Raw genomic sequence first — 21,255 nt, 5'->3', positions numbered from 1 at the left:
AAAGCCTATCTAGATCATAAGCGTCTTCCATCTTCTGAATGACTTTTTCCCAACATTTATTCCCAGCTATTACTAACCACCATGTGACCTTCCCCTGTGTTATGGCATTAGTGTGTTAGCAGTGCTCCTGAGGACGAGATCTCTGGTAATTTTTAATGAATGAATGCAGATCTATAACCATATCATATATAATTTTTACTTGAGCCAAAAATTACAGTAGTTTATGTCAACAATCCAAGACAGCAGCCTCAAATGATACGAGTCAAATTACACATGCAGGCAGTAGCAGACTCTGCCCCACAAAGAGTGGGTGAGGGCAGGCCATTTAAAGAAACAAAGGCATATATGAGTAAGGGGTGTTAGATCCTTCCCTCTCCTACAGCTCACTCCCCTTTTCTCTTAACCCAGAGTTTCTCAAGCTTCAGTCTCCAGATGTCAATGGACTACAACTCCCATCATCCCCAGACACAGCCAAAGGCCATTGTCATTGGAGATGATGGGAATTGTAGTCCAACAATATCTAGGGACCAGGGTTTGAGAAACCCTGTACTGATTTCTGATATCACAGCCTAGTTGAGTGGGGGAAAGATCTTGGGAGACAGACTGCTGTGGTAAGAGTGACAGGTGGGGACGGATTTAACTATACCTGGCTGTCTCTTTGGCCTTTTAAATAACCCCACAAATACAAATGGGACAGAGTTACTCTTAAAGATGTAGATTTGCCATCAGCATGTGAATTTGAACCTTAACATGAATTTTTCAAGCTGATGCCAAACTATATTTCTATGATGAAGTGGAACTATTCTCCTCCTAACGTGACAACCCACTTTCAGCAGCACACGGTTATACATCACGGGGCCACAGGGCCTTGTATCCTCACTAGCCCTGGAACCCAAACTCCTTGTACATGGTAGACATATCGTTCCGGAACAGTTCCAAGGCCTTCCTCATCGCCGCCTGGGAATCGGCCCCAAAGTCCCCAGGATGTGTGTCGGCAATGACGCCAACAATTTCTTCAGAAATGATCTGTACAGAAAGGGGGGGGCGGGGAAGAGGCATTCAAAGTTAGAGCATTACATCTCAAAGCAGGAAGTGATATTATTAGCTCTAGTCATGTAGCTAAGAGACAGCACCAGCTGTTAACCATAAATATTTGCATTCGCTGTTATCAAATGTCCCAACTGTAAACACAATGTGTAGAATCCAGAGAGAGATGGGTTGTACCACATTATCCATGGGGGTTCCATTCCCGCAGATTACTGTGAGTAATGAAACCATGGATAATGAGCCATTGAGTCTATGGGATCGCAGGTGTTAGGTTCCCAGACTTTAAAAACCCCACCGAAAAATCACCTCAAAAACGCAAAGATGGGCCAAATAAAGTGCCCTACCATGCTCCATGGGCCTTCAGAAGTCCAAGGATACCCCCCGCATGTGCAAAAGTCCCTGAAATTTGGCAGAAAATCACACAGTTTGGGGGGTTTTGTTTTTACAAATGAGCCATAAAATGGCTCTCCTCCACAAAATGGCAGCCAGAAATGATCTCAGAGATCATTTCCGGCCATGGAAATGACCCATGGATACACGGAGTTAACCCCTTCCTGGCTCTTTTTTCCCTCACATATGCCGAGGTTGGTTTTCCATTACCCGAATGCAGATACTTGAAACCACAGATGGTGAGTCCAAGGATAGTGCAGTAAGCCTGTTAACTGTACTGTATTTATCCAAATCCAAGACAAGGTTTTTCCCCAGTTCTTTCCTGTGAAATATAGGGGATGGTCTTGAATTCAGAGTCTTCTTTCTTTTGGGTAAATACAGGTGTAACCTGTGTTTAACCTTTATCTTTAATTTAATTTAATTTAATTTAATTTAATTTAATTTAATTTAATTTATTTAAATATATCACCTTACTCCAAAGGCTCTAGGCAGTTTTAAGGCATCATTTTAAATTCAGAATCACCTTCCATTCAGGTAAATACAGTGATTAATCTAAAACATTGTTCATGAGCTGGCCTGGATTAGGGGATGGATTTATTAGAAACACCACAGTGGTGATTTATGAAACTGCTCATTCTCAATAGTGTCGGGGATGCCTTACAAATCCACAGCACCCCAGCATGGTTCACCAAGACACTGCACATCATGTCACTCAACTATGTTTAAAGTTATTTAATTAAATTCAGAGAATAGTCTTGGTGTATTCTTAAGTGTTAGAGAACTTGGAGGGAATATTTCTTTATTCTCATAAAGCTCTATTAATAGTTATAAGTCACAGTAAATAAATGGAACTTCCTTGTTCAGAGGCAGTATACCTTTAGAACTCTTCACAGTTTGTCCCTGTTACTGGGGACAAACAATGGCTGTTGACTTCATGCCCAGTTTGAAGGCTCCGTAGTGGTATCTGGTTGACAGGTATAGGATGATGGACTAGATAGTCCTTTGGTCTGATCTAATAAGGCTCTTTTTATGTGCTTGGCAATTTCACTGAAACCAATGAGACTTCATGCTACTTAACTTTGACTGTACAAAACCCTGAGTATAAGGACAATGCTTGATGTGAAGCACTGTTCTCCTTTGAATCTGTGGTGCTGCTGTAGAGAATTGGTGGTAGCATTTCCAGGAACATGATGGGAGAGCTGGTCTTGTGGTAGCAAGCATGAATTTGCTAAGCAGGATCTGCCCTGGTATGTATTTGAGTGGGAGACTATGTGTCAGCAACAGTAACATATTCCCCTTAGGAGATGACGCCGCTCAGGGAAGAGCATCTGCTGTGCATGCAGAAGGTTCCAGGTTCCCTGCCTGGCATCTCCAGATAGAGCTGAGAGAGTCTCCTGCCTGTAACCTTGGAGAAGCTGCTGCCATTCTGTGTAGACAATACTGAGCTAGATGGACCAATGGTCTGTCTCGGTAGAAGGCTGCTTCCTATGTTCCTACAGAAAGCTGCCTCATACTATTGGTCCATCTAGCTCAGTATTGTTTACAGACTGACAGTGGCTTTCCAACATTTCAAACATGTCTTTCCCTACTTGGAGATGCCAGGGATTGAACCTGGGACCTTCTGCATGCAAATCAGATGCTCTACCACTGAGTTATGTGCTTTACCACCATTTCTTTGCACACCTACCTCCAGGTACTTGACTGGAATCTTATGGATTTTGGCATGGGTCTCTGCCAGTGGTTTGAGTTCTGCTCCATGGTTTCCTTTCTGCTTCAGGATTTTGCCCAGGGCAGTGAGGACGGTAGTTCCATGTTTCTTCAGTTCTTCTGAGCTCTTCATTTCATCTAGAGTCTTCAGCTGTTTGAACTTGTCAAAGCGTTCTTTGGTCTCAGGATGCTTCTGAAACATCCTGCCAATTGAATTGAAGAGCTCAGTGAGTGGGTGATGGTGAATAAACTGAATACCATCCAAAGATGCCACAGCATCCAGGGGCAGAGCCACCATTGTCCAGAGAGCCCCGAGCAAGCTCTCCCCTGTCCTTTTCAGGTATCATTTACTACCTGACAACCTGTATTTCCCTCTTCCCTAATGAGGGAGAGAAAGAGAAATAAAAGCTGTCTCTCCTTCGCTGGAGGGAGAGAAAGGGAAATAAAGGCTGTCAGGCAGCAAATGCTGCCTGAAATGGACCGGGGGAAAGCTTGCTCTGGCTCTCCGGGGACGTGCACGGGACGTCACTAGATGGGCCGCTGAGCGGGGCTGGACACAGGCCACCTTTCAGCAGGTTCCACACCTGACAGCATCACTACCTATATATTTTCTTTACAGGTTTCTGCCCTGCTTCTGTCATAGAAATGTGGTGGTGGGGACAATCAGAGAACAGGGAGAATGGGGTAGAGAACAGGGCTTTCCATCTCCAAAAATTAATTCAAACCATACCATGTGAATCTCCTGCAATAAAATTCAGGAGGCAAATTCTAACTTAATCTCAGTACTATTGGTAGATAAAATACCCTATTTCTGTTCCAAAACCCTACTTCTGGCATGCATATATATATAAACATGTTTAACTCTTTGTTATATTATAGCCTATAACTTTAGTCAACACGATATCCCAAAATAATTTATCTCTGCCCCATCCATACTTCTCATGAAATTGCCTTTCATATAAATGCTGTTTTCATACAAGATATATATATATATATGTGTGTGTGTGTGTGTGTGTGTGTGTGTGTGTGTGTGTGTGTGTATATATATATATACACACACACATATATATATACACACACACACATACACACACACACACACACACACACATATTATATATATAAATCTATCTTGTATGAAAACAGCATTTATATGAAAGGCAATTTCATGAGAAGTATGGATGGGGCAGAGATAAATTATTTTGGGATATCGTGTTGACTAAAGTTATAGGCTATAATATAACAAAGAGTTAAACATGTTTAAACCTTTTGAACAACAATGGGCTAGAACACACTTGATTTGATGCTGGATCATACATTGAGGCGGGTCTCACGATCAAGGAGACCTGCCTTGGGAGGGTTAGCAAGGAGAGCGGGCTTAGCCTGCTCTCCTTGCACACAAGCAGTCTGCTCCAGGCAGCTGAATCGGTCGCCCACACAACTGCCGGCTCCATTATGGAGCCGGCAGGGGCTGGGGGGATCGGGGCCATGTGGCCCTCGGAAGTTCCAGCATGCCCTGCGCAAGCGCACAGGGCATGCTGGAGAGACCCCCAAGCCGGAAGGCTGCTTTTGAGCCTCCCGGTCGGGGGTCTACTCGTGAGTTGCCGCAGCACGGAGCCGCGCTGCGGCAACATATGATTAGAAAAACCGGGTTTGCGGAGTGCTTGCTCCGCAAACCTGGTTTAAGGGCAGGGATACTTAAGCGGGTGACCCACTTAAGAACCACCAGACTCTCAGTCGAGCCCGGTAATTCTCACGATGGGAGAAAATTGGGCTAGCTCCCACTAGTCCGCTTTTCTCCCATTATGTGAATAGCCTCAGAGTATACAATTTTTGTCATGCTAATAACTTTTCTGCTGTATCTTTTCTACCCACTCACTCTGTATTCTTATATTCATGTAACGGTCTTTGTAACCAGAAAGACCCAGCAACCTTCTTCAGGGAAATTTATTACCTTAGAAGGTAGACATACCATCCTCATACTGGCTTCATCTAAAAAAATAACGATGCTGTTCTCACACACAGGCAAAACCAGGCTAAGGAAGCCAAGCCCAGTCTTGTCCGCACATAAGAACTGCCAGGATCATGCCTGATCCCAGCAGCACTTCAGCGGAAAATCTGCCTAGGCACCCACCCACCTAAATGAGGTTAAGGGAGTGAGGGCTCCCTTAGCCCCATTTTTGTAATCATGTGGCAGCACTGGCTGCTTTCAGCTGATGCTGTGACATTGATGGGCAGCTGCCCATTGCTGGGGGAATCCTCATAATGCACCACACACTAGCGCAGTGTATTATGGGTATTCCAGGGGCCCCCAACCATCCGTGGGGCCAGGAAAAGCTGGTGTCCGTGTGGGCGCACAATCTGCATGCCCAGAACAGGCATGTCTCCAAGGGAGGAAAGTGTTTACAGCCTTCCTCCCCACATTTCCCAATACATATGGGTTAGTAAGAACATAAGAACAGCCCTGCTGGATCAGGCACAAGGCTCATCTAGTCCACCGTCCTGTTTCACACAGTGGCCCACCATACGCCTCTGGGGAGCCCACAGGCAAGAGGTATGTGCATGCTCTCTCTCCTGCTGTTGCTCCCCTGCAACTGGTATTGAGAGGCATCATGCCTCGGAGGCTGGAAGTGGCCCATAGCCACCAGACTATGTCTAAGACATATGTCTAAGACAGAATCTGTCTAAGCCCCCTTTAAAGCCATCCAAGCTGGTGGCCATCACCACATCCCATGGCACAGAATTCAATAGATTAATTATGCGCTGTGTGAAAAACTACTTCCTCATGTTGATCCTAAATTTCCCAACCTTCAGTTTCATGGGGTTCTAGTGCTGTGAGAGAGGGAGAAAAAAATATATATCTGTCCACCCGCTCCACTCCATGCATAATTTTATACACTTCAATCATATCTCCCCTTAGTCGCCTCTTTTCCAAAGTAAAGCGCCCCAGATGCTGTAGCCTTGCCTCATAAGTAAGGTGCTCCAGGCATCATTTTGAACATAAGAACATAATGAACAGGTATCATTTTCGCTGCCCATTTCTGTACCTTTTCCAGTTCTATAATATCCTTCTTAAGATACAGTGACCAAAGCAGTACACAGTACTCCAGATGTGGCCGCACCATAGATTTGTATAAGGGCAGTATAATATTAGCATTTTTATTTTCAATCCCCTTCCTAATGATTCCTAGCATGGAAATAGCCTTTTTCACAACTGGCGTGCACTGAGACAACACTTTCAAGGAGCTGTTCACCACGATCCCAAGATTTCTCTTCTGGTCAGTCACCGACAGCTCAAATCCCATCAACGTATATGCGAAGTTAGGGGTTTTTTGCCCCAATGTGCATCTTACATTGAACCACATTTGCCATTTTGTTGCCCAGTCCCCCAGTTTGGAGAGATCTTTTTGGAGTTCCTTACAATCCATTGTGGATTGCACTACCCTAAATAGTTTAATGTCACCTGCAAATTTGGCCACTTCGCTGGTCACCCCAACTTCTTGATCATTTATGAACAAGTTAAAAAGCACTCGTCCCAGTACCGATCCCTGGGGAACCCGACTTCCTACCTACCTCCATTGTGAAAACTGTCCATTTATTCCTACTCTCTGTTTCCTGTCCTTCAACCAGTTACCGATCCACACATGAACCTCTCCCCTTATTCCATGACTGCTAAGTTTACTCAAGAGCCTTTGGTGGGGGACTTTATCAAAAGCTTTTTGGAAGTCCAAGTATATTATGTCAACCAGATCACCTTTATCCATATGCCTGTTGACACTCTCAAAGAACTCCAAAAGGTTAGTGAGGCAAGACTTTCCCTTACAGAAGCCATGCTGGATCTCCTTCAACAAGGCCTGTTCTTCTATATGCTTAACAGTTTTGTCCTTAAGTATGAATACCATCGTCGTGTGAGGCACTTCACACAAGCAAAGTGAAGCACCTCGAGGTGGTGAGTGGGGAGAGCAGGCTGAACCTGCTCTGCCCGCACACAAGCAGAGAGCTGCCCCTGGGTGGCTGTATTGGCTGCCCACATGATTACCGGCTCCATCATGGAGCTGGTAGGGGCAGAGGGGATGGGGGGCCACCTGGTCCCCGGAAATCCCAGGATGCCTCACGTGAGTGTGCATCCTGGGGAGACCCCCATGGCTGGGAGGCTTGTTGTAGCCTCCCAGTGGGGGGTCTATTCGTGTGTCGCTGTGGCATGGCGCTGTGCCACTGTGGCACACAATCAACTAGATGGGGTTAGCGGAGTGCATGCTCCACTAACCTTGTTTAAAAGGGGATATTTACCAGGGGGTACTTACCAAGGTTTGATGCTGGGAGCCACATGGCAGCATGGGAAAGCGGGCTCGGCTCCCTTAGCCTGCTTTCCTGCAGTCGTGAGAATCACCTCAGTATGTAAGACAAAAGCATTCACTCTGCTACAGGTTTTTTAACATGGGAACCAGATGGTAGTAGTATATGGACAGTTCTTACAATGGAGAAAAGCAAGCAGTGAGTTTCCCAAAAATCTGCTTTAGAACTTTCACCCTTTCATAAATGGAGTCAGATGTGGGACAATGAGATGCATGGGTTTTGTAGGTAAATGGGCAACAACATTGCCATGAAATTTAGGACCAACAAACAGAAGTACTTTTTCACACAACGCATAATCAACTTGTGGAATTTTCTACCACAAGATGTGGTGATAGCCAACAACCTGAATGGCTTTAAGAGCGGTTTGGATAACTTCATGGAGGAGAGGTCTACAAATGACTACTAGCCAGTGGGCTATAGGCCACCTCCAGCCTCAGAGGCAGGATACCTCTGAATACCAGTTGCAGGGGAGTAACAGCAGGAGAGAGGGCATGCCCTCAACTCCTGCCTGTAGGCTTCCAGCGTCATCTGTTTGTTTTTAATTTGTTTTAGCTTTTTTATTGTTTTAGTGGTTTGTTTTAATTGTGAACCGCCCTGAGCCATTTTGGAAGGGCGGTATATAAATCAAATAAATAAATAAATCAAATAAATAAATCAAATAAATAAACAAATAAATAAATAAATCTGGTGGGCTACTATGTGAAACAGGATGCTGGACTAGATGGGCCTTGGGCCTGATCCAATAGGGCTGTTCTTATGTTCTTATGACATGGCAAACAATGTTCAGTGTAAGTAAAAATAAAGTGGTGCACCCTGTACACAGAAATAAAAATAAAAATAAATCCTAACTTCACACAGACACTGACAGTGCTGACTTTTTGGTAACTAACCAGGAAAAAAGATCTCGGGTTGTGATTGATGAACATGAAAATGTCAACTCAGAATGCAGTGTTGGTGAGGAGAATTCCATTTTAGAGATGTATTTATTTATTATTTATTATTTAGTACATTTCTCTACCACCCTATTTAAAAAGTCCCTGGGTGGTTCACAATCTAAAAATGAGCAAAACATTAACCAGCCAAACCTCACTGGGAAGGCTATTCCATAAATGCAGTGCAGCCTCCGAAAAAGCCCTTTCCCTAGTAGCTACCAGCCTCACCTCATTTGGCAGGGGCACCCAGAGGAGGACCTCCAAAGAAAATCTTAAGGCCCAGGCTGGGACATATGGGGCAAAGTGCTCTCTCAGGTAACCCAGTGCCAAGCCATTTAGGGCTTTAAAGATTTTTTGGAACGAGATTAAAAATAGAATGACCAATACCATAGTAAAGATCCAGTAAAGCTGTGCTGTCGAGTTGGTCATGACTCCTGGTGCCCACAGAGCCCTGTGGTTGTCTTTGGTAGAATACAGGAGCGGTTTACCATTGCCATCTCCCGCGCAGTATGAGATGATGCCTTTCAGCATCTTCCTATATCGCTGCTGCCTGATATAGGTGTTTCCCATAGTCTGGGAAACATACCAGCATCGATTCGAACCAGCATTCTCTTGCTCCCTAGGCAAGTTACTTCCCCACTGAGTATCTTTGTATAAATCTGTGGTGTAGCCACATTTGGAATACTGGCTTACATGCTGTACAGAGAAACGTTGATGTAAGAGAGAAGCACCTGTGCTGCTGCACAAGTAAAGTGAGTAGAGAAAGTGAGTATATATTTTAAAATTCCCTATCCCGTAACACTAGAACTCGGGATAACCGCATGAATTTTACTGGCTAGAGACTCAGGACAGATACAAGAAAGTATTTCTTCACACAGCATGTAATTGGTTTACCAAATTCACAGCCACAAGATAGAGTGCTGGCCTTTAGCTCAAGCAACTTTTAAAAAGAACTAGACAAAATCTTGGAGGCTACGTCTATTTACTATATCCTCGAATAGCAGTTACAGGGGAGTAACAATGGGGAAGGTCTCTTGCCTTCACACCTGCTTGTAGGTGTCTCAGAATCATCTGGCTGGCTATGATGGAAGACAGGAAGCTGGACAGATGACCCTTTGGTCAGATCTAGTCAGATCTCTTTCTTGTCAATAGGACATTTCCCACCAGTAACAATGGAAATACGATCTGTTCTTTACACCCATATCTGGTTCGTTTGTTCAGTGTAACTTCACACACCACAGATATTAAGATCATCCAGAGCATTCTTGCATGAAAGAAACCACATTTTCAGGAAACTGCATGCTTGGATTCATATATTTGGACCTTCTTATGTGCCCAGAACCTCAGGTTGTTGACCTTCAGGAAATAACGCAAACCATTTCACGCTATACTGGCTTACAAGAAGATGAAGGGGTTGGATAACCATGGCTCTAATCCTCTTTTATTATTTGTGTTAAGGTTTTGTTCAGTAATGCCAGTTATAACAGCAATAGATCAAAACACCTTGACTTACCTGTACAATAGATCAAAACACCTTGACTAAGGAATCATCAGCACTACATGAAAAGTGGTGGCGCTCCTGGAGGGTTTTCAGACAGCAGGCTTTACTGTGAATTTACTGCAAGTTTGAAGTTGCCGCCCACCCCCCGCAAAAAAACAAAGCAAAAAGTGGATTTTTTTACCCTGGATATAAATCAAGCTACATTCTAGCACACAATGAAAAACCTGAATCGTGTGTGAAGTGCTACCTGATAGGTCACAGGGACTTCGGAGTAAATCTGGCCAATATGTGAATGCACATCCTCCATTCTGGAGGAGATGCAAGCTAAAAGCCCTGTGTGAAAAACGCCCTGGTAGCTTCCCGGCTTAAGCAGCACCAGCACTCACATTGGGGGTATGTGTGATTTTTTTTTTATAACCTCCTTTTTCCCCAGTAGCACTCTGTGGCACATAAAATATGTCCCTGAAGGTGCACCACCTTAAGAGACATAGTTTCACGTGGCACAGAGTGTTTCTGAGGGACGGGGTGGTCATTGAAAGTCACTACCACCACCACCTTACATGTGATTGCCACAGCTGAGTTAGTTGCAACCTTTATAAACACCACCGCTCCTCGCAACAGGGGCGTAGCAAGGTTGGAGTGGGCCCAGAGGCAAGATTTTAAAATGCACCCCCCCTCACTGAAGCTCAGTTCATGAAGTAAAGAAATCTTAAATGAGGCTGAATAGTCGTAACAAAAAGCAGATCCTAAATTATTTTTTAAAGGTTTTGTAAATTGTGGACAATGCAAGTCATTTAATGCTACTAGAGAAAGACATGCTGTTCTGGTAGCTGCAGGTCTTAACACATCAATTTCACAGGATGAATACAACTGAAGGAAGCCCGGGCGGGTGTGCGGCTGGGGGAGTCAGTCATATGACTTGCCTCTGGGGGCCCCCCAAGGCAGTGGGCCCCCAGACAACTGTCTCTTTTGAGCTATTTTGTCTCCCCTTGCCCTATTATAGTTACACCAGTCTTTGCACACAATATTTAAAATACAAACCAGTGTTTGAATCACAAAGCACTCTTACCCTAATAACTATGTAATAAAGAAGTCAGTAGAATTGGAGGCCAATAAGAATTAGAGCCCCCAGATTTCCTTGCAGAGTTATCTTCTACTCATACAGCTCTTAACTCTTAGCAAAGTGCCAAGCAGCTTCTCCAACACCCCTCTGTGAATATCTTGGGAATGCTGTTTCTCAGATTTCCATCACCGGCTTCTGCTTACCTGATGATAACTTCCTGCCCATGAACAGGGAGGTCTGGTTCCACTTTCCCCCAGATGTCTACGACCCTCTGCCATTCCTGTTCACTGAGCCCCATAATGCGAGTGCTCAAAAAACAATGGAAAGTGAGCTTTTATAGCAGAATAAACACAGGCAGCCTATGTGTTGTTCTTCCTCGAGTGAAGCGTGAACAGTGAGATCTGTGGGTTTAATAAGCTGGTTTGCAGACTGACACCTGTCACTTGACAGCTCAAGTCTAGGTCACTCTGGTCAAACCCTCTCTCTCTCTCTCTCTCTCTCTCATACACACACACACACACACACACGCTATTTTGAGTCAGGTGCTATTGTAGCAGGCCCAGATGAAATAATTGCTGTGTCTGGTATTGGCCTAGCATAGTTCTCATGGCGAACAGAAAGGGCACTGCCCAGGTCCAGTGCCAGGAATTTGTTACTCAGCTTCCATCCTGAGAATACAGAAGGCAACTTCTCATTTTTGAGAAGTTGGCAGCATCTTCCAACTGTGGGAGATCTGTAGCTCAGTCAGTGGCCCTGGGGGCATGAGAGCTTAACTCTTCCCCCATATGCCATTTCCCCCAGTCTAACACTTATGCATGCACATGCACTCACTACTATTAGACCCTCTGAAGAAAAAATACAGGCAGGCACCTTTATTTTCCTCCAGGAAGGCCCCATTTCGACCAGGAAAACAGCACAGGGAGAAAGTGTTTACCTCCTCCCCGAGCCATGCCACTCTGATCAAATTCAGGGATCCCACAGCTGCTCATAAGTAAAAAATAAAAATGTCAGAAAATCCAATGATGAATCTCCCATGCCACATGTCGCTTCAGAGCTATAGCCCCAAGATGGCCAAGATCAGCCATGTTCAACACTCACCCATTTGATCTTGGACTCACTCTCAAGAAGAACAAAGATAATTGGTTTCACACCCCTCCCCTCCCTCTTTGTTTGTATCGGCCCCAGTGGGATTGTTTAAAAATAAATAAAATGATGTGACACTGCCTGTTAGTAGTTAGGGGTGTCTGTTAGTAGATCAACCCTGAGAATTTGATGAATCTGTTTCCCAAGCCTAGGTCTGCCTTCCCTCTCCTGTGTCAACATCACACATTCCTTCTTGCCTTTTTCAAGGGACAGCTGTTCCTGTGCTTCAGTCTTGACTAGCAAACCTCAGAAATGGTTGGAAGGTGCCTTCCATTGCTAAGGGACTGCAACATGTCTCCTCCTCCTCAAAACAGAAATGTATATGCTTTTAAAATGGTTGCACTCATATTAAAAGCAAATATCCAACTTTAAATACACTGCAGAATCTGTCCTATATCTTTAGTAGGGTCCCCAACCTTTTAAAACAGGTGTACCCATTCTGTCACAAACTTTCAGGTCAGGTAGATACCCCACAGAGATTGTGTGAGTTGGTGTGTACACAAATTTAAATGTTGTGATTATGAGCCAGACTACTCCAGTCACTAGCTTACAGACTATGTTGCTCATGAATACTCCCATTGATTTAATGTCAATGGGACTACTCAGTGTTAATTAATGTGTTGCTTGCTTTCCTTCTTGAACGCCCTCCAAGTGCATTTATGGGGCTGCTGAAACCCTCCATTATACCTTATAGGGAAAAACCTTAAAGATGAGTAAACTTAAACTATTCACCAAAAACCAGCCCTTTGCCCAATCCCTCTGCAATTTGGGTGGTAGCCTCCACCCATTAGGCACTACCACCTCACCGCACTCTTCCACCCCAGATCCTACTTTATGCCCCAAATCTTCCTCAAAGACACTAAACCTTCAACTATTCACCAAAAACTAGCCCTTTGCCTAATCCCTCTGCAATTAGAAAGCCAGCGTGGTGTAGTGGTTAGAGTGCTGGACTAGGACCGGGGAGACCCAAGTTCAAATCCCCATTCAGACATGAAACTAGCTGGGTGACTCTGGGCCAGTTACTTCTCTCTCAGCCAAACCTACTTCACAGGGTTGTTGTGAAAGAGAAACTCAAGTATGTAGTACACTGCTATGGGCTCCTTGGAGGAAGAGCGGGATATAAATGTAAAAATAAAAATAAAAATAAAAATAAATTAATAATAATAATAATAATAATAATAATAATAATAATAATTTGGGTGGTAGCCTCCACCCATTAGGCTCTACCACCTCACCACACTCTTCCACCCCAGATCCCACTTTATGCCCCAAATCTGCCTCAAAGACACTAAACCTTCAACAATTCACCAAAAATCAGCCCTTTGTCCAATTCCTCTGCAATTTGGGTGGTAGCCTCCACCCATTAGGCACTTAACTTAAACTGAGTAGTACTTCACTGCCTTGTGGGTGGGAGTGGGGTGTAGTTGGCACATGGCAGTTGACAATTGGCACTGTCTAAAAGACAGTCAAAATGAATAGAAGAAATGAAGGTGTGTAATGAATCCTCATAAGGATTCATTGAGTGAAAGTTATTATACACCAAAGAATCCGAACACTTGAAAAATAGTGACCACACATTTTGCTCCATAACTCCACTTCTATAAGGGCAAGAGCTTAGCTTTGTTTTTTAAATGAAAGCTGGGAATCTGGGGAAATTACCAGGACAGATCCAAAACCCGAATCGATTCGATTTGGATCAGCCGCGATTCGGATCCGAATCTAATTTGGGGTGATTCGGATGGGTCAGATTCGGATCCAAATCGAATCAGGGTTGTTTCGATTCGGTTACAGCCCAGGCTACTTGGGGAAGGCCAGCAGGAATGAGGGTGAACCACTGTTGCCCCTGCCCCCCACAGCTGCCACAGCCACCACCACAGATGCTGCTTGTACTTGTGAGTACAGATGTACTCCCCTCCTGTCCCCTCTACACTTAGGACAACATGCTGGACAAGTAAAGAGGGATCCTCACCAGATTCTCCTTTACCTTTATAGCTCCAAAATGGCTCGGTTTGAATTCAGACCAGCCTCAGCCGGTCCACTTTGGCCCCAAACACGCCGAACCAGGCTGGTTTGACGTCAAGCCCAGCTCAAACTGAGCTGGTTCACACATCCCTAGTAAACTGGCTCCACTGTGTCCTGTGAAAGCTTGGCATCCTGCTACATATGCCATCTGTTCAGTGAGTGGACTCATTCTGTATATAGTGGCTAACATCCTGGCTAAGGAAATGGCAGCACTCTGGGAAGATCCATGCACGTTGCAGGCAGCTGTTTTAGCTCCACAGCGTGAGCGAACAGAGGGTGGGTGGGATTTATTGCTGAACTCTGCTTCTCCCAGAAATGCCCTGTGCCACCCAGACATTTGTCCCAGAGGGTCACACAGCTCTCAGGGACATATTTTTGGGTGGCACAGGGCATTTCTGGGGAAGTAGAGATCAGCTATAATTGCTCCCCCCAGCCCTGCCTGCTCTATACCGCTGTGCTCTGGAAGCCTTCTGCAGCATGGGCGGACACATAGGGGTGGAGATCCAGTCTTATGGAAGCAGGTATGAATTGTCCCATTTGCTAAGCAGGGTTCACCTTGGTTTACATTTGAATGGGCGATGACATATGAGCACTGTCTGTTGTAACATATTCCCCTTAGGAGATGGGGCTGTAGCTCAGAGGCAGAGCATCTGATTCACCATGCAAAAGGTCCCTGGCATCTCCAGCTAGGGCTAGGAAAGACTTCTTGCCTGAAACTTTGCAAAGTCACTGCCAATCATGAACTAGACAATACTGAGCTAGATGGACCCATGACAGCTTCCATCAAGCAGCTTCCTATGTTCCTATTTTCTTTGCTTGCAGCTGCTTCCTTAGTCAGGAAGCCAGCCCTTAATATTAAAAACATGTATATACTGCTTTTCAATACAAATAAAGTACTCAGAGTGGTTTACATAGCAAAAGGAAACATAAAGTGGTTATCTGTCCCAGCAGAGCTCACAATAATCACACACACACACACACACACCAGCAACAGCCACTGGAGAGACCATATGCTGGGCTGAAAAGGGGCATTCATTCTCTCCCTAAGGGAACCAATACTTAAAAGGTGCCTCTTTACTGTGTTAGCAGAGGTTATAATATCAATAAAGTACACATGTACTTTGGTCCAATATAGGCTTCTTGAAAGAATTTTGTGACTCATACAAAGTAAACACAAGCCAAAGTGATGAATAAATAGTGTGATAAAGTACCTACGTTTGCTTTCGATTTGTGTTCCAGATGTGGCATGATCCAGATTGACTTTCATAGAATGTGAAAGTACCACTGCATACCACCCAAATGCACCCTAAAACTACAGTTTTGAAGCTGCATATCCACACAGCATTACCTTATTGCCTCTAAGTCCATATCTTGAATCTGTTGTACATGATCTACTGGCATCTGGTGGCTCTAGCTGAGAAGTGCAGTAAGCAGAGATTCATTCATGGGCATCACAACATCTCTCTGAGATCATTTATGACACTGGCAAAGTATGCAAGACAAATTTCCAGAGCTGCAGCCTGTGATGTGATGAAAAGTGATGGAGCATGTGATGCACAGCTAAGATAAGGCAGATATATAGCAGCAGAGGCAGTCATTCGGTACTCACCTCTACAAGCTATGAGGACCAAAAGTGTAGGGGGAACATCAAGATTTATAGAAAGGCATTGAGGAAAGGCAGTAAGTGGCTAATTAGTATCTGATTAACAAGATGTAAATTGCTATTCGTGTTAACATCAATTGCCCCCAAGCAATTTGTAGAATCCAGAGGAGAGAGTTGTGGTATGCAAGGACAAGACAGTGGAGTTGAAACAGGAATATTTATTTATTTTATTTATTCATCCATTTAATTAATATACCACCTGACTCCAAAGGCTCTAGGCGGTTCACACAAATACACAGAACAAAAAACAAAACAGCTATTAAAACGGTTTAAAACAATTTAACCATTTAAACAAACAACTTAAAACAATTACTAAAAACCAGGCTTTTAAAAAATGTATCTTAAGGGCTCTTTTAAAGGCTGGTAAAGATGTTGAACCATGAATGTCTATAGGGAGCACATTCCACAGCCTAGGAACAACTACAGAGAAAGCCCACTCAGGAGTCTCTGCCCAATGAGCTGGCGGCATCTGGAGACAGACCTATCTTGATTACCTTAATGTGTGATGGGGATCATGCAGAAGAAGGCACTCTCCCAGGTAACTCGGTCCTAAGCCATTGAGGGCTTTAAAGGTAATTACCACCACTCTGTATCCCACCCCGCTGGAAATCTGTTGGCAGCCAATGCAGTTATTTTAAGACCAGCATAATATGGTCTCTCCGAGAAACTCCGGAGACCAATCTAGCTGCCACAATTTGGACCAACTAAAGTTTCCGAACTATATACAATGGCAACCCCACATAGTGCTCATTGCAGTAGTCAAACCTAGAGGTTACCAGTTCATTTTTCCAAGATCATTGTCTTCAAGGAATGGTCCCAGCTGTCATATCAACCCAAGCTGATATGTTGATACTGTAGAAGCTGATAGAAAAGTTGATAGAAAGCGCTTTTGGACATAGACTCAAGCTGAGAAACCAGAGTGAGGCCTGGGTCAAGAAGCACTCCCAAGCTACATACCTGTTCCTTCTGGGGGAGTGCAACCCCATCCAGAACAGGAAGATCTATCACGTCCCTCAAAGTATGACACCACCCCCCACCATGAGTACCTCCATCTTGTTTGGATTCAGTTTCAATTTATTAGCCCTCATCCAGTCTATTACTGCCTGTAGGCAGACATTTAGGGGAGGTTATGCCATTTCCTGATGATGATGATGTCATGGATAAATAGATTTGAGTGTCATCAGCATATTGATAACACCCTGCTCCAAATCTCCTGATGATCTCATCCAGTGGTTTCATGTAGATATTAAAAAGCATTGGAGATGGGATAGAGCCCTGAGAGACACCATACAATAGCTCAGGGAGCAACTATCTCAGAGTAACGCCATCTGGAATTTACCAGAGAGATAGGAATGGAACCACTGCAAAGCAGTACCACTATTTCCAAATCCCTCAAACGATCCAGAAGGATACCATGTTCGATAGTATCGAAAGCTACAAAGAGGCGGGGGTGTGCACAGAACCAGCTGGTCCAGTTCAGTTCGAGTCTGAACCAGACCCAGACTGGGCCAGTTCATTCTGGCACCCCCTCGAACCCCACCCCCTGATTCGGTCGGGTGTGTGTGTTCCCGAACATTTTAACAATAACAATAACAATAATTGACTGACCCCCTCCGTTGTTGGAGCAGTTGGAGGCAGCGTGGGGGAGGGGGGTCTGCATAACCTCCCCCTCCCCCTGCCAGCCTCCCTTGATGTCCATACCGACCATCTGGATGGCTGTTCGGCCCATTCGGGCCTTCCCCCTCTGGCTCGGTGGCCATTTTGGAGGCCGCCACATCTGTGCAATTGGCTCCTGCATGGTTTTTTTTAAAAATTCCACAACCCCCCTGAACAGTCGGGGTGGGTGGGTGTTCAGTCCAGGGTCGGACCAGGGGATGGTTCGGTTCAACCCCAAATGGTTGAACCGAACTGGTTCAACATTGAACACGTTCGCACAGCCCTACAGAGAGGTCCAAAAGAACCAACAGAGTCACACTTCCTCTGTCCAGTTCTTGGTAGAGATCATCCATCAGGCTGACCAAGGCTGTCTCCACCCCATAGCCCACTCAATCAATAAAGTTTATTATGGTCAAAGACTAGCATAGCCATAGCTCACACTAAAGCCAGTTTGAAATGGATCTAGATAATCAGTATCTTCCAAAATTACCAGGTGGTGGTCAGTCACCACCCACTCAATTATCTTGCCCACCCAAGGAAGGTTGGGGGCTGGTCTATAATTATCCATCACTGAGGGCTCTAGGGAAGGCTTCTTAAGTAGAGGTCTCACTATTGCCTCCTTCAAACATGGAGGCATCCTGCCCTCCCTCAGTGAGGCATTTATGATGTATAGGCCATTTCTAACAGCCTCCCTGCTAGAATTATAAACCATTTTGGGCATGGATCCAAATGACAAGTGGTAGGCCAAACAGCTCTAAGGAGCTTGTCCACATCCTCAGGGTGTTTTCCAGACTATGAGATTTGCAACGGTTAATGCATTGCAAACTGTGATGGAATAGTGCAACAGTTTCAAAATGAGAATAAAGGGTTGTTTAATGCTTCGTTGTAAGCTGATGGCCATTCATATTTTTCATCCATTGCAACGTATTTTCCAGGCAGGAGTGTCCATATTCTTATTGAAACGCATTTATCTGCCCCTCCTCCTGCTCCATTTGGGCCAATGGAGTCATGGAATGTGTGTGACATGAGGACCTTTTACAGACAGAGAGATAAAGATGATCGAGATAGAGATGGAGATAAATGAATTTCTCGGATGCCTTGCATTAATCCGCCAGCAGGGGGAAGCACCATTCCAAAACAAGACCTTTTATCATTGCATCCTTGCACAAGTGTTTTGTTTTATTTTTTTAAGTAAATGGGGGAGCAAAAGGGAATCCTGTGGTGAGCCTGAAGGGGGGAAGAGAGATACTGGCACACCGGGGTGGGTTCTCTGTTCCATGCTGGCAGCAGTGGCCGGCGGCCCCTCAGCTCCCCCACCAGGGCTACTGGGGACAGCCGTAGCAGCAGCAGCAGCAGCAGAGCTTCACTAGGGCCGGGGAGCCTTGCGGGGGTGGTGAGGTGCCTTTCTCCTCTCTGCCGTCGCCATCGCTGCTTCCCTCCTTCCGGGCCTTCTCCTGAGGATGGAGGATGGCGGTGACATGCCTCCAGAGAAATAAACAAACAAATATATAAATAAATGGGGGGAAGAGGCAGAGAGGAGAGGAGTGCTCCTTCAGTGAGGGCTGTGGGATTGCACAGAAGTAAATCATGTTTCAATGGGCTTCCTTTTAAGTAAGCGACTGTTCTCTCTCCCTGCCCTTTGCCTTGTAGTAAGTACAGTAAGAGGGGTTGTGCAGAAGTAAATGATTTAGTTCAGTGGGCTTCCTCTTCAGTAAAAAGTGCACAAGAAAGGGTTGAATTCAGAAATCTGCTCAGCTGCTCTCCCCTCCCCTTCTGTGTTGACAAGCTCAAGTTATACTGGAAGCAAGCGGAGGAGGGGAGAGTTGTGTGGTTTGGGATCTGTGGGGAGAAAAAGAGGGAGAAGCTGAAATTTCTCCCTGCCTGTCTCTCTCCCCGTGGCAAGGGGCTGGAGAAAGCAAGCACGGGTGGGGAGGGGCAAAGAACTGTCCATACTGCCACACGCTGCAATGGATAAAATGTGGGGCAAGGCTAAAGCTACTTTCCTGCAGCACATTTATTATTATTATTATTATTAAAACTTTTATACCGCCCTTCCAAAAGGCTCAGGGCGGTTTACATTAAAACACCTTAAAATCAGTTAATAATTAAAATAAAAATTATAAAACATAACAATAATTAACAATTAAAAACATCATAAAACTACAATTAAACAATTAAATAATTTAAAAACAAATTTTTAAAAAGCTGAGAAAGCCTGGCTGAAGAGATGTGTTTTCAGGTGTTTTCTGAAAATTGCAAGAGATGGGGAGGATCGTATCTCAGCAGGGAGTGCATTCCACAATCTCGGGGCAGCAGCTGAAAAGGCCCGTCTCTGTGTAGCCACCAAACGAGTTGGTGGCAACTGGAGACGGACCTCCTCAAGTGACCTCAGTGGCCGGTGGGGCTCATAGCGAAGAAGACGCTCTCTTAGATACCCGGGGCCTAAGCCGTTTAGGGCTTTATAAGTAATAACTAGCACTTTGTATTTTGCCCGGAAACCTACTGGCAGCCAGTGTAACTCCATCAACAAAGGAGTAATGTGGTCTCTCCGAGATGACCCAGAGACCAACCTGGCTGCCGCATTCTGGACCAACTGAAGTTTCCGGACTACATACAAAGGCAGCCCCACGTAGAGCGCATTACAGAAGTCCAGTCTGGAGGTTACCAACAAATGTACCACTGTTTTGAGGTCACTGATCTCGAGAAACGGGCGCAGCTGGCGTATCAGCCGAAGCTGATAGAAGGCACTCCTGGCCACCGCCTCAGCCTGAGAAACCAAGGAGAGACGTTGATCCAGAAGTACTCCCAGACTGCGAACCTGTTCCTTTTGGGGAAGTGTGACCCCGTCTAGAACAGGCAGATCAAAATCGTCTCTAGAGTTCTGACCCCGCACAATAAGTACCTCCGTCTTATCTGGATTCAGCTTCAGTTTATTCTCCCTCATCCAGCCCATTACTGCTTCCAGGCAGGCATTTAGGGAGGATATGCCAACTCCTGAAGAAGCTGACATGGAGAAGTAGATCTGGGTGTCATCAGCATACTGGTAACACCCAGCTCCAAATCCCCTGATGATCTCTCCCAGCGGTTTCATGTAGATGTTAAAAAGCATTGGAGAGAGTATGGAGCCTTGAGGAACACCATACCTAAGCTCAGATTTTGAAGAGCAACAATCTCCAATCGACAGCATCTGGAATCTGTCCGAGAGGTAGGAGCAGAACCACTGAAAAACAATGCCTCCCACCCCCAACCCCCTCAGACGTTCCAGAAGGATACTATGGTCGATAGTATCGAAAGCCGCCGAGAGATCCAAGAGGACCAACAGAGTCACACTTCCTCTGTCCATTGCCAATTGGAGATCATCCATCAGGCCGACCAAGGCAGTCTCCACCCCATAGCCCGCCCGAAAACCAGTTTGAAATGGGTCTAGATAATCAGTTTCCTCCAAGACTGCCTGGAGCTGAGAGGCCACCACCCTCTCAATTACCTTGCCCAACCATGGGAGATTGGAAACCGGCCTATAATTGCTCAACTCTGAGGGATCTAACGCAGGCTTCTTTAGAAGAGGTCTAATAATTGCCTCCTTAAGACAAGGAGGCATCCTGCCCTCCCTCAGAGAAGCATTTATGATTTCTACCAGGCCGCCTACAACAGCCTCCCTGCTAGATAGAACAAGCCATGTTGGACAAGGGTCAAGAGGACAAGTGGTAGGCCTCACCGCTCCAAGCAGCTTGTCCACATCCTCAGGAGTCACAAACTGAAATTGATCCAGCCGAAT

The 21,255-nt window shown here is 45.2% G+C and overlaps 2 protein-coding genes across 6 annotated transcripts in view; one reads left to right on the top strand and one right to left on the bottom strand.

Annotated features, from left to right (window-relative positions):
* Positions 1 to 21,255, top strand: part of LOC128327345 (apolipoprotein L2-like) — a 55,099-nt gene that overhangs the window by 10,992 nt on the left and 22,852 nt on the right. The window contains exon 1 of one of the 5 annotated variants that reach the window (XM_053256102.1): positions 9,163 to 9,197. The exons of the other annotated variants lie outside the window; for them this stretch is intronic. The gene's annotated coding sequence lies outside the window, so the exon portion shown is untranslated. Of the gene's footprint in view, positions 1 to 9,162; positions 9,198 to 21,255 lie in introns of those variants that run through there. 5 annotated transcript variants of the gene reach the window in all.
* MB (myoglobin) lies at positions 173 to 11,397 on the bottom strand. The gene is made up of 3 exons (XM_053256105.1): positions 11,200 to 11,397; positions 3,125 to 3,347; positions 173 to 1,026 (listed from the first exon to the last, which is right to left on the bottom strand). The coding sequence occupies exons 1-3, from the start codon at positions 11,292 to 11,294 to the stop codon at positions 880 to 882; spliced, it is 465 nt and encodes a 154-aa protein (XP_053112080.1). The 5' UTR covers positions 11,295 to 11,397; the 3' UTR covers positions 173 to 879.

This window comes from Hemicordylus capensis, chromosome 5 (genome assembly GCF_027244095.1).
Source record: "Hemicordylus capensis ecotype Gifberg chromosome 5, rHemCap1.1.pri, whole genome shotgun sequence".
NCBI classification, from domain to species: Eukaryota; Metazoa; Chordata; class Lepidosauria; order Squamata; family Cordylidae; genus Hemicordylus; species Hemicordylus capensis.
The sequence above is the reverse complement of the archived record's forward strand: the minus strand, read 5'-3'. Positions and strand labels throughout refer to the sequence as shown.

Bases quoted from the DNA above. Each gene is read 5' to 3' on its own strand.
- MB (XM_053256105.1), bottom strand. From the start codon at position 11,294: ATGGGGCTCAGTGAACAGGAATGGCAGAGGGTCGTAGACATCTGGGGG. The intron at 3,348-11,199 runs GTAAGCAGAAGC...TTCAATTGGCAG, and splicing joins GGGCAGGAAGTTATCATCAG to GATGTTTCAGAAGCATCCTG. The intron at 1,027-3,124 runs GTAGGTGTGCAA...CTTTCTGTACAG, and splicing joins TTCCAGTCAAGTACCTGGAG to ATCATTTCTGAAGAAATTGT.